This window comes from Thamnophis sirtalis, unplaced genomic scaffold, assembly GCF_051295495.1.
Source record: "Thamnophis sirtalis isolate CommonGarterSnake01/CBP01778 unplaced genomic scaffold, rThaSir2_p1.2 scaffold_10, whole genome shotgun sequence".
In the NCBI taxonomy this organism is placed as follows: domain Eukaryota; kingdom Metazoa; phylum Chordata; class Lepidosauria; order Squamata; family Natricidae; genus Thamnophis; species Thamnophis sirtalis.
The window spans coordinates 64,077,646-64,089,665 of NW_028261390.1; the positions used below are offsets into that span (position 1 = coordinate 64,077,646).

Genomic DNA, 12,020 nt, shown 5'->3' on the forward strand with positions numbered 1-12,020 from the left:
AAGGATGACCCTTTTATAACTAGTGGACTCCAACTCCCAGAATTCCAGAGGCAGCATGGCTGGCACAGGAATTCTGGGAGTTGAAGTCCACTAGTCATAAAAGTCGTTTCCCCACCCCTGGATTAGACCTCATAGAGTACAGAACCCCCTTTAGAGATGGAAAGGGACCCTGGAGGTCTTCTAGTCCAACCCCAATGCTCAAGACCTGCTACCAGACCTAGGTGGGTAGCTGCATATTTTCATAAGCCCCCGACGCAAAGCGGGGTGTACTCAACCCCCTCAGCCCGTTCACCCCTCCCTGTGCCAACCTCTCCCCGCCCCTACACAAAGAGACGCTGCAAACGACCCTCCTCTTTAACCAATCAGAGAGACGCAGCTTTTCCGCCCCGCCCCTCGGGCGTCCTCCGAGCACGGCCCCGCCCCTACACAAAGAGACGCTACAAACGACCCTCCTCTTTAACCAATCAGAGAGACGCAGCTTTTCCGCCTCGGTTGCCCTCCGAAAGGGGCAAAACCCCCTGAGGGGCCTGGCCTAGCGGCAAAGGCGCCTCTTCTCCACAGGCAGGTCCCGCTGTGGGTCGAGGCGACCCCGGGGGTGGAGGAAAGCGACGGAAGAGGCGGGGAGAAGCTAGCGGGCACCCGGGAGAAAGGTAGGGGAGCCGAGAGAGAGAGAGAGACAGCAACAACGAGGGGTTGCCCGGATAAGCCTCGCCCTTAACCCGCAAGAGCGCCCTTCCTGCCGCCTCCTTTGAGGCGGGGAGTGGGCTGAGTGGAGCGAGCCTCCTCGAAAGCGGCACCTGCTTCTTCCCAGCGTGCCAATATGTAGGACGCATGTCATATATTCCCATCGAGCAGGGATCGCGGGGAACGACAGACCTGCGGACTGCAACTCCCAGAATTCCTCGCCCGGCCGTTCTTACTGAGCCCCAGCTATTCCTGCGGGCTCGGGAATTCTGGGAGTTGAAGTCCAGAAATAAAAAAAAACATGGAGGATTAGCCTTCCCCACCTCTGCTGTGTAGAGCAAAGTTGTGGGACGCTGCTGTTGAGTTAAAATTGGGCCCAGGAACGATTACTCTGCTAATCAAATAATTCCCTCAACACTGTCAAACTATTCACTGCATTACTATTACTATTCCAAAACAATACAATACAATAGCAGAGTTGGAAGGGACCTTGGAGGTCTTCTAGTCCAGTGTTTCCCAACCTTGGCAACTTGAAGATGTCTGGACTTCAACTCCCAGAATTCCCCAGCCAGCGTTCGCTGGCTGGGGAATTCTGGGAGTTGAAGTCCAGACATCTTCAAGTTGCCAAGGTTGGGAAACACTGTTCTAGTCCAACCCCTTGCCTAGGCAGGAAACCCTATACCATTTCAGACAAATGGCTATCCATTCCAGCATCTTCTTAAAGACTTCCAGTGTTGAGGCATTCACAACTTCTAGAGCAAGCTGTTCCATTGATTAATTGTTCTAACTGTCAGGAAATTTCGCCTCAGTTCTAAGTTGCTTCTCTCCTTGATTAGTTTCCACCCATTGCTTCTTGTTCTGCCCTCAGGTGCCTTGGAGAATAGCTTGACTCCCTCTTCTTTGTGGCAACCCCTGAGATATTGGAACACTACTATCATGTCTCCCCTAGTCCTTCTTTTCATTAAACTAGACATACCCAGTTCCTGCAACCGTTCTTCATATGTTTTAGTATCCAGTCCCCTAATCATCTTTGTTGCTCTTCTCTGCACTCTTTCTAGAGTCTCCACATCTTTTCTACATCGTGGCGACCAAAGCTGGATGCAGGATTCCAAGTGTGGCCTTACTAAGGCCTTATAAAGTGGTATTAACACTTCAAATGATCTTGATTCTATCTCTCTGTTGATGCAGCCTAGAACTGTGTTGGCTTTTTTGGCAGCTGCTGCACACGGCTGGCTCCTATATAAATGGTTGTCCACTAGGATTCCAAGATCCCTCTCACGGTTACTACTATTGAACAAGGTACCACCTATGCTGTACCTGTGCATTTTGTTTTTCTTGCCTAAATGTAGAACCTTACTCTTTTCACCATTGAATTTCATTTTATTAGATAGTGCCCAATGTTCAAGTTTGTCAAGATCCTTCTGTATCTTAAGCCTGGAGTCTTGGCTATTCCTGCCAGCTTGGTGTCACCTGCAAATTTGATGAGTTCCCCATTTATTCCCTCATCCAAATCATTGATGAAGATGTTGAAGAGTACTGGGCCTAAAACAGAGCCTTGGGGTACTCCACTGCATACTTCCCTCCATGTAGATGCAGTTACATTGAGGACTACACATTGAGTGTGGTTGGTCAGCCAGTTACGAATCCATCTGGTGGTGATGCTGTCCAACCCACATTCTTCAACTTTATCTAGTAGTAGGTTATGGCCTACCTTATCAAATGCCTTACTGAAGTCCAAGTAAGCTATATTGACGGCATTCCTCTGGTCCACTAATTTTGCCACTTTGTCAAAAAATGCAATAAGATTAGTCTGGCATGATCTGTTTTTGACAAACCCATGTTGGCTTTTGGCTATTACTTTGTTTACTTCTAGGTGTTCGCTAATTCGTTGCTTAATTATCTTTTCCAGAATCTTCCCTGGTATTGAGGTCAGGCTGATAGGTCTATAGTTTCTTGGATCTATTTTTTTCCCCTTTTTTGAAGATGGGACCCACATCAGCTCTTTTCCAGTCCTCTGGCAGTTCCCCGGTGCTCCAGGATCTCTGAAAGATATAGTTCAATGGTTCTGAGATCTCATCTGCCAGTTCCTTCAGAACCCTGGGGTGTAATCCGTCCGGTCCTTGTGATTTGAACTCATCTAGGCTAGACAGGTGCTTATTTACCATTTTCTTCCCTATTTCAACTTGTGTTCCTAATCCGATTTTTGTGGTGCTGTTTTTGATAGGTTGGACTGTTTTATCCCTTTGTGTAAAGACAGATGCAAAAAAATGAGTTAAATAGTTCTGCTTTCTCCCTGTTGCTTGTCACCTTCTTGCCACTTTCTCCCAGCAATGGACCAATTGTTTCCTTAACCTTTTTCTTGTTTTTAACATGTTATTTATTTTTTTTGTAGGATACTCGCATTTGTGGGTTTTGAGGTTTGCTAGAACCGCGGACGAAACATGGATTCTACTCCAGTAGATACTTTGGCCTCTTCAACAGAAAATAAGACTCAGGTTGGTCCTTTCTTCTCTGCAAAGATTCATTTCTGCTGTGGGTCAAAGACTGATCAACCTTTCTTGCTATGTTGTGTCACACAATTGTAATTGTATTTTATCAGCAATATAATAATAATACATGATTATTATCTTAACTCTAAATCAGGGGTCGGCAACCTTAAACACTCAAAGAGCCACAAAGATCCTAACCAAGTTCAATTCTGGAGCCAACCGGAAGTCCTATTCCCCCACCATAGAGTCTCCTCCTAGCACAGCTTCCTTTTTCCTCTACCTATCCTAACTGAAAGGCCTATCAATTGTGGAGCCGACTGGCGACAGGGAGCTGCAGCAGAGGGATGAAAGAGCCACATGCAGCTCCAGAGGAAGACCCCTGCTCTAAATCGAACTATTTTTTCCCAAACTTTTAACTTTTTAAAATTTACTTATGAGATTTTAATAATATTCAACTGAAGAAATGATCAACTAAATCATAGATCATAATGTTCTGCACATTCAAGAATTTTATGTTTTGGCATAGGAAAAAAACACTCAATATTTTTATTTTTTGTAGCTCAATATGCTGTTCTCATACTATTATTTATTTAGGTTTTTATTTCCAGAATCTACTCAGTTATCCAAGAAGACTCACTGGGGCAGAGATTGAAAATATCAATCAACGGTGTAAAGAAGAAAGCTTCTGGTACAGAGGTATATTCTTTTGTTCTGGATACAAAAAGAAACATAATTGTATTTTTGCTTGCATTCCTTTGTTCTACTATTGTCAAGTCCACCTAAGGATTGCTAATATATGGAATTAAGAACATGTTCCCTTCAAAGACCATATTCCTACTTGATAGGGGCTGTAAATTTTCATGCCTTTTATTTATTTATTTCATAGATAACTGCTACAGTCTGGTAAGACTCTCAGTAATTTGCAAGCAATAAAAATATCCTTTGCACTTTTTAAAAAATTGAAACAACCAAAATTACTCCCTGAAAATAATTTGAAAACCCAAAATGAGATGAATAATAACGTTAGTTTACTATACTCAACCATAATTACATACAGGTATGCATACAGTTATTCTTCCTCTCCACATCCGTATTCCTGTATAAACATCTGTCTTCCTGCATTGTCCCCTTCGAATCTCTGACTCTCAGTAATATGAATATCCTTCCATATTTCACAGGATTTAAATCCCAAACCAAGATTACATTCCAATAATGATACTTTCAGTGACTGCATTTGGAGACATATTGTCATTATCATTATAACAAATTATGTTAGATTTAAGCAATCTATTCTACCCCACTTCCCACCACCTCACCCAGTTTAAATCCTACATTAGTCTAGCTTCTCTGTACATCTGATGAAATGAGCTGCCACCCACACAAGCATATGCTTTTTAATTACATTTGTTAATCAGACCCCCTACTTTTTCACAACTCCAATGGGACCGCAAGATTAGAAACATTTGCTTCAATTTTTAATTAACCATAGCTTATTCTTTCTTTAAAAGGTAATTTATTTAAACTATTTTTCATTGTCTAAAGATTGCAGTTGATTTGTTTCAGCAGGCTATATCTAAGACTAGTCTCGGTTCAGATATAAGCATTACAAAAAACCAAACTGGAAGGAAATGTCTCGAATCTCTTTGAGGTCATATTTGTAGAAGAAAAAGATGAGACAGGCCCTTATCTAATTCATTTCCCTAAAAAGAAGTTGTAATTACTATCCCCAATGAAATCAGTGATGAATTTGGATGGGGTTTTTTTGGTCATTTTTCTAAGTAGAGCAGTATTTCTCAACTTTGGCAAATTTAAGACATATGGGCTTCAAGTCCCACAATTCCCCAGCTTGCATGAAGTTCCCACATCTAAAAATTCCTAACTTTTAGGAACATCGAATCAGAGGGAGTTATTGCTTCCAGATGCTTACCAAATCGTCCCTTCATGATAGCAATAGCACTTAGACTTATATACCACTTCACGATGCTTTACAGCCCACTCTAAGCGGTTTACAGAGTCTAGCATACTGCTCCCAACAATCTGGGGCCTCATTTTATCCACCTTGGAAGGAAGGAAAGCTGAGTCAATCTTGAGCCGGTCAGGATTGAACTCCTGACAGTCGGCAGAATTAGCCTGCAATACTGCTTTCTAACCACTGCGCCACCACTGGATGCAGACAACCAGATGAAAACTTCTAATATTAATTTACTAAATTACTTTTATAAACTGGGCACCTATCATTAGCAAATTCAGGAAAAGCCACAATATTATGAAGTTTCATCTGCTTCCCTGGGAGTGGAGGCTCATGGGAATGAAGACCCAGATTGAAACTGTTCATTGCAATGTTTGTTTACAGCTCTTCCTCTTTCTCTTGGAAGTATGCTGATTGCTCAAGGACTAATTAGTAAAGGTAAGTAGATTTTTTAAAATTAAAAATAAGCGGTGAATTTTGAAAAATGCTCAGCTGCTGATCATTTCCATAGAATAAGTATTAGGAGAAAATGCCTAATCTATATAACAATGGAACTAAAAAACTGGACACATACAAATTTTATGTGCAGAATATGTGAAATCTCTGCATATTTGTCTCGTGATTAAGAGGAACCTCATGTCTTTCCGAGGCACTTCTTAATATCAGTCATGAAATAATGACTTCTGCAGTGAATCTATCACTTAAGATTTCCAATTGCCTGTATTATTGCCTTCAACAGCGGAAGCAGAAGAGGTTTTTCAGGAATAAAATATATGCCATTTTTTATTTTTTATTTCATGTCCATGTTTAATCTGGAAAAAAAAAAGTGTTTTGGAAAGTAACAATTTAAGTACCATCCCTTCAACGTTTGTCTACAGGAATCAATGTAATGTTAGTTTGAAATATTTCCTTTTATCTTTTCCGTGAAAAATGTTTCATTATGTTATTCATTAACAATCTAAAATTTTGTTTTCTTTCTTACAAATGCACATTACAGTTGGACTTCCAGCTTAATAAATGTGTTTAAGTGGCAATATTTCTCATGCCTTGACTTTTGATCAATTGTGACAGCTATTGCAACTAGAAGAGGCAAAGTGTACTTTTTTAATGCATTAGTCAAGCAAGGTTGGTTTTGGATTAGAGCAATTTTGATTTTTCCAGTTTTAGTTTAGAGCAGTTTTGATTTTTAAAGTGGCCTACATATACTCCTTGACTTATGACCTAATTGAGAGGAATTATGGTTGTAAATTGTTGCTGTCATTCAGCAAGTCACCATGTGACTGCATCTGATTTTATGACCTTTCCTGATGATCATTAAGCAAACTCATTTTTATCCAATGGATGTTTTTTCGCCAGAAACTTAACAAAACCTGATGGTACAAACCAGTGGTGGGTTTCAAAAATTGTTCGAACCTACTCTGTGGGTGTGGCCTCCTTTGTGGGAGTGGCTTGCCGCCCATGTGACCGGATATGAAGATGCTGACGACACTTGTCAGAACCACCTTAAATTACCTCACACACAGCACTGGCATGCATAAGAATATGATGTAAACTTGTTTTTTAAAAGGCATCTTTGGTTTGCGTTAAAACAACTTCAACACACGCAATGTTCTGATTGCACCACAAACGCAGTAGTCATCCTTACCTTTCACAGAGGCACTGAGTTTTATAAACATGAGCATGATAGTGTAGAATAATCATATCCAAGGACCAGTGGTGGGTTTCAAAAATTTTTGGAACCTCTTCTGTAGGTGTGGCCAGCTTTCCGGGTCCACTGGTGGAGCCTCTTCTAACCGGTTCGGTAGATTTGACGAACCGGTTCTACCGAATAGGTGCGAACTGGTAGGAACCCACCTCTGGTACAAACATAGTTGATCCGTGAACCAGATCAAGAGTTCTCTCTAATAAAATGCGCAAACCTGGTATATTATATATTTCCTCTTGGCCTAAAAACCATTTCTTAAAAACAATTTCTTTTTCTAGGGATTATCAAGACTGCTTCTTTGAATACAGTAGTGGGTAAGTTTTGAGAGTTTTGAGAGACTGTGAAGTTATAGAAGGAAAACAGGAAAAGGGCTTAATCTATAATTAGCAAAATGAACATCTACCCTGTTTCCCTGAAAATAAGACCTCCCCAGATAATAAGCCCAATATGGCTTTTGAGCGCATGCACTAAAATAAGCCCACCCCGAAAATATTGCAACCCAGCAGCAGCAATGAGGTGACCACGCTCGCTGCCTCCTGCACCTCAAAAATAAGACCTCCCCGAAAATAAGGCCAAGCGCTTATTTCAGGAGTCAAAAGAAAATAAGACCCTGTCTTATTTTCAGGGAAACACGGTATCTGTCATAGGCAGTGTTACCCAACCTTGGCAACTTTAAGATGACTATGGCTGGCTGGCGAATTCTGGGAGTTGAAGTCTTAAAAGTTGCTGAGCTTGAGAAACATTGTTCCTATATTTGCACTTGAACATAGAGCATGTGGAGAATGCACATATCAGCCCTTCAGGAAAGGCCTAGTCAGGAAACAGATCAAAGATGCCAGAAATGCCATCGTTGTTGTAGGATATAGTAACCGAAGCTTGAAAACTGACCAAGTCTTGAGCAAGTTTTCCCTCTGTCTGTCTTACACCAAACTGAATCAAGACGGGATTATTTTGAGTTACTTTCTCGCACCTTTTCCTTCCCACCCACTGAATTGTCTTTTCTTTGCCCAACCAATTCCTGCGTTCAAGTTTTATATTCCTTTATGATCCCAAGAGAACTTACAAACATTGAAATTTTAGCAGATTGTATACAGGCAGTCCTCATCTTACAACCGCAGTTGAGCCACAAATTTCTGTTGCTAAGTAAGACAGTGGTTAAAAAAGCTTTGTCCCACTTTATGGCCTTTCCTGCCACGGTTGTTGAATCTGAACCTTGCAGTTGTTCAGTTAGCAACACGGTTGTTAAGTGAATCCGGCTTTCCCATTGGCTTTGTTGATCGGAAGGTTGAAAAAGGGGATCGCATGAGCCCTTCAATGTCATAAATATGAGTGAGTTGCCAAGTATCTGAATTTTATTTTATTTTTTAATTAAAAGAATTTTTATTTTTTAAAGATAAACTTACACAAACAAAACATAAAACATAAAAACATCTTCCAGATACATCCAGTGTGTTGGTTGGTTACAAAACTTTTGTGCATTCTCTCCATAGTCCTCACTTACCGTTTATGTAAAGTCTCATATTATCAGTTTAATATATATGTACACATTATCATTATTAATCTTTTATTTGACTATAACTATTATTCCTTCATTTTATATGAGATATTCTAAATTTTGAATTAATTTATATTATAACAATTCATTACATCCTCCTAAATCCATCCAATAATAGTACACCTTTATATTATATTCCGTGACATTCCATTGCCCTTGTATTGCAAAATTCTCAGTCGTATTTCATTTCCATATTATTATTTTTTGTCTAACCATTGGTAAAATAAATCCCATATCTTATAAAATTGTTTTATCTTCTTGTTCTCTAATTTCAAATGTCAATACACTCATTTCAGCACATTCCATTATTTTATGAATAACGTCCTCCTGCGTTGGTATTTTCTCATTTTTCCAGTTTTTTAGCAAATACAATTCTGGCCGCTGTTAACACATTTACTCAAGTATGTGAATTTTGATCACATGACCATGGGGATGCTGAGGGTGAAAGAGTGTTTATCAGTCACCTTTTTCAGTGCCGTTGTGTAACTGAATGGATGCTGAACAAGCTGTTGGAAGCCAAGAAACCACCTGCAAATTTTAAAATAATTGCTATTTTTATAAATTAAGACTCCGTAGCCCATGCTTCTTGCCCATTTCATTAAAAATATGTATAGCCACCGCACCGTGGAGGCCTGTCGCTTCGTGCAATGAGGCTTTAATTGTGAGCAGAATCCAACTTGAACATTAAAAGACAAATGGGCCAAGGCGTTTCTAACGCCCACTCTCAAAACGACCATCAATGAGAGACTGTTAAAGCAGATTTCTCACATTATAGTTCAATGGAGGACAACAACAACAAAAAATATGTGGAAAATTCATCGGAGGTTACTGATGCCGTTGCTTTTCCTTTATAGTGGTTGGTGCTGTGGCGTTTTTTGCTGGGAAAATGTTATATATTGAAAAATGTACGGAGAGTTTTAGAAATCTTCTCGTACCATTCGGACCGGAACAGAGCAGGTTTGTTTGGAATCCATACTTTCAATGATAATTTGAGGGGTTTTTTTTAATTAAGTAATCTTTATTAGTTATACATTTTTTTAAGAGTAAAACATACAAATACAATTTTAAACATACAACCCCCCCCCCCCCCCCCCGCGGTGACAGTCATTCACAGCCCAGCTTTTTTCTTTCCTTCCTCATTGTTAGGTCTCTAAGCCACATCTTCTCATTACAAAATTCAGGGATCTATTACAATACCCATGTTCACTTTTAACTTTCCCCGTTTTAAGTCCCTGCTGTTCTCCTTGTCGCCCACATATACCATAAGTTCCAGCTAATGTAGCAATAGCAATAGTTAGGCTTATATACCGCTTCATAGGGCTTTCAGCCCTCTCTAAGCGGTTTACAGAGTCAGCATATTGCCCCCAACAACAATCCGGGTCCTCATTTTACCCACCTCGGAAGGATGGAAGGCTGAGTCAACCCTGAGCCTGGTGGGATTTGAACAGCCAAACTGCTGAACTGCAGTCAGCTGAAGTAGCCTGCAGTGCTGCATTTAACCACTGCGCCACCTCGGTAATGTTCCGTTTCTCCTTTGTCCCTCAGCCAACCCGTCATTCTGTCCATTTCTGCACATTCATAGATCTTTTTAATTATAGCATCTTCCGACGGTATGGTAGTGGATTTCCAAAATTGTGCATAAGTTATTCTTGCGGCCACAATTATGTGTAGGCTCAGATGCCATATTGAACTGCTCATGTTTCCTGGTTTAATGCTTAGTAGAAGGTTCTCGGGTCTCCATTCCATGTTTGCCCCGGTAACCTCTTTTAGCCATTTTTTTCATCCTTTTCCAGTATTTCGTGGCCTCAGTACAGGACCACCAAATATGGTAGAATGTGCCATCCTTTCTTCCACATTTCCAACACAATGGAGATAACCCAGGGAACATCTTGGCTAACCTCGTTGGGGGGAAGTGCCACCTATAAACCATCTTGTATATGTTTTCTTTGAATGCTGTAGATGTTGTAAGTTTAATGGTCTTACTCCATAGATCCCAGGTTTTTTGGTTTTTTTAAGAGCAGCGTTTCTCAATCTTAGCAGTTTTAAGATGCACGGTTCAATTTCCGGAATTCCTCACAGCCAGCATGCTCTGTTGAAGTCCCACGTTTTAAAGTTGCTGAGGCTGGGAAACACTGCCTTACAGCAATGAGATAGTTCAGATATTTAGGTGGATTACGTGGTGCTTGCCTTTTGGTCTTTCAGTGAAATTGGAAGAGCATGGCAATAGCATTTAGACTTGTATACCGCTTCACAGTGCAATAGAATGGAATGGAATGGAATAAAAAAGGAGAAATAGAAATAGAATAGAATTCTTTATTGGCCAAGTGTGGTAAGGTACAACACTTAATGATAGTCATAGGTACAAATAAGCCTCAAGTCTACAAACAAACAAATGGTTTCCTGCAAAAGCCCATTTCCCTTTCATTTATTATCATCTCATTTCCTATGGGAGGGGCCATTCACCATTCACCTGTGGCTTTACTCCCAAGTCAACCCTGATTTCTTAGCTGTTCTTTTCTACTGGCAGCTCTGCACATGCACACACTGGGAACAGGCTCCAGCTGTTCCTCCGCCTCACTGTTCTCTAGCTCTGAAGGCAGCTGAGAACTGCCAGACACCCTTGGCCCCCCTCTCTGCCTCCGATGCAGAGCCCTCATCCGAGCCTTCCCCAGCCTCCAGGACTGGCCCATGTTCCTCCCCAACCTCCTCATTGTCCGATTCTGCCGGCAGCTTCACTGGCCGCTAACAGGCCACAACACCTATTGTTCAAGTCTGTCAAGATCCCTTCTGAATCTCAAGTCTATCTTACATCTTATTTTACATTTTTAAGAGTAACTATTACACTTTTGACTTATTTGAGCCTGCAGTGACTTCCCTAGTGTGACATTTGTGTCATATAGTACTGCATTGCATTCAGGAAATTGATAAGCATAGATACAGTGGCTCTTTAGGAAGGTTGGTGGAGAAAGAATGGAAAATTGATTAGTGACTATTATCCCGACAAAATCCCATCATGCCAGAGTGGAGATGAGCTCAGGGTTATTTCCATGCTGTATTGTATGTTTTCAACTCTAATCATAGTACTGATTTGATAAAACTATTCAGAGTGAACAGATTCAATGTAATAGAAACTTATGTACTGAGTAACAGCCGCTTATCTATTACTGCTCCATAAATTTCCTGTTTAAGGAACACTTTTTGTAATTCTAGAAATAAAATTATGATTTTGTAATTTTATCAACACTTCGATTCAATCTTTTTATCTGCTCCTAATGCTTTTAGGAAACATTCTCCTACAGATAATGAAGACAAAGGAAATCCTCAAATGAAAAAAAGATACTCCTGTTTCTTAAAGCACCCATTATCAAAATCAATATTTTACTCACATTAATGTATCCCCACTCCACGTGAAGACACTGTACAGAATTATAAATACTGGAATAAAATGATTATTTTTGCATATTAGTAAATCTGGTTATTTTCTCTAAATACAGAGAATCCATATTACTTGTTCATGTTCTGTAAAATTGCCGTGAATACTGAATTAAAAAATGCTGAAACCTCAGCTGGGAACAGCTGTGTATCAGGTGATTCAAATGATTTGCTGCTCTGCACGTA

General features: G+C 40.4%; 1 protein-coding gene across 4 annotated transcripts; it reads left to right on the forward strand.

Moving 5' to 3' along the window:
• Positions 1 to 452: 452 nt before the first annotated feature.
• On the forward strand, positions 453 to 11,862 carry LOC106546927 (OCIA domain-containing protein 2). 4 transcript variants are annotated; one of them, XM_087724760.1, is made up of 7 exons: positions 453 to 561; positions 3,077 to 3,179; positions 3,782 to 3,869; positions 5,527 to 5,580; positions 7,126 to 7,161; positions 9,257 to 9,359; positions 11,685 to 11,862. In XM_087724760.1, the coding sequence occupies exons 2-7, from the start codon at positions 3,126 to 3,128 to the stop codon at positions 11,791 to 11,793; spliced, it is 444 nt and encodes a 147-aa protein (XP_087580886.1). In that variant the 5' UTR covers positions 453 to 561; positions 3,077 to 3,125; the 3' UTR covers positions 11,794 to 11,862. The 4 variants fall into 4 exon arrangements, with proteins under 4 accessions (XP_087580886.1, XP_087580884.1, XP_087580888.1 ...); XM_087724758.1 differs by having other exon boundaries at positions 459 to 650; XM_087724759.1 differs by lacking the exon at positions 453 to 561 and adding an exon at positions 2,582 to 2,834.
• The last annotated feature ends 158 nt before the right edge of the window (positions 11,863 to 12,020 follow it).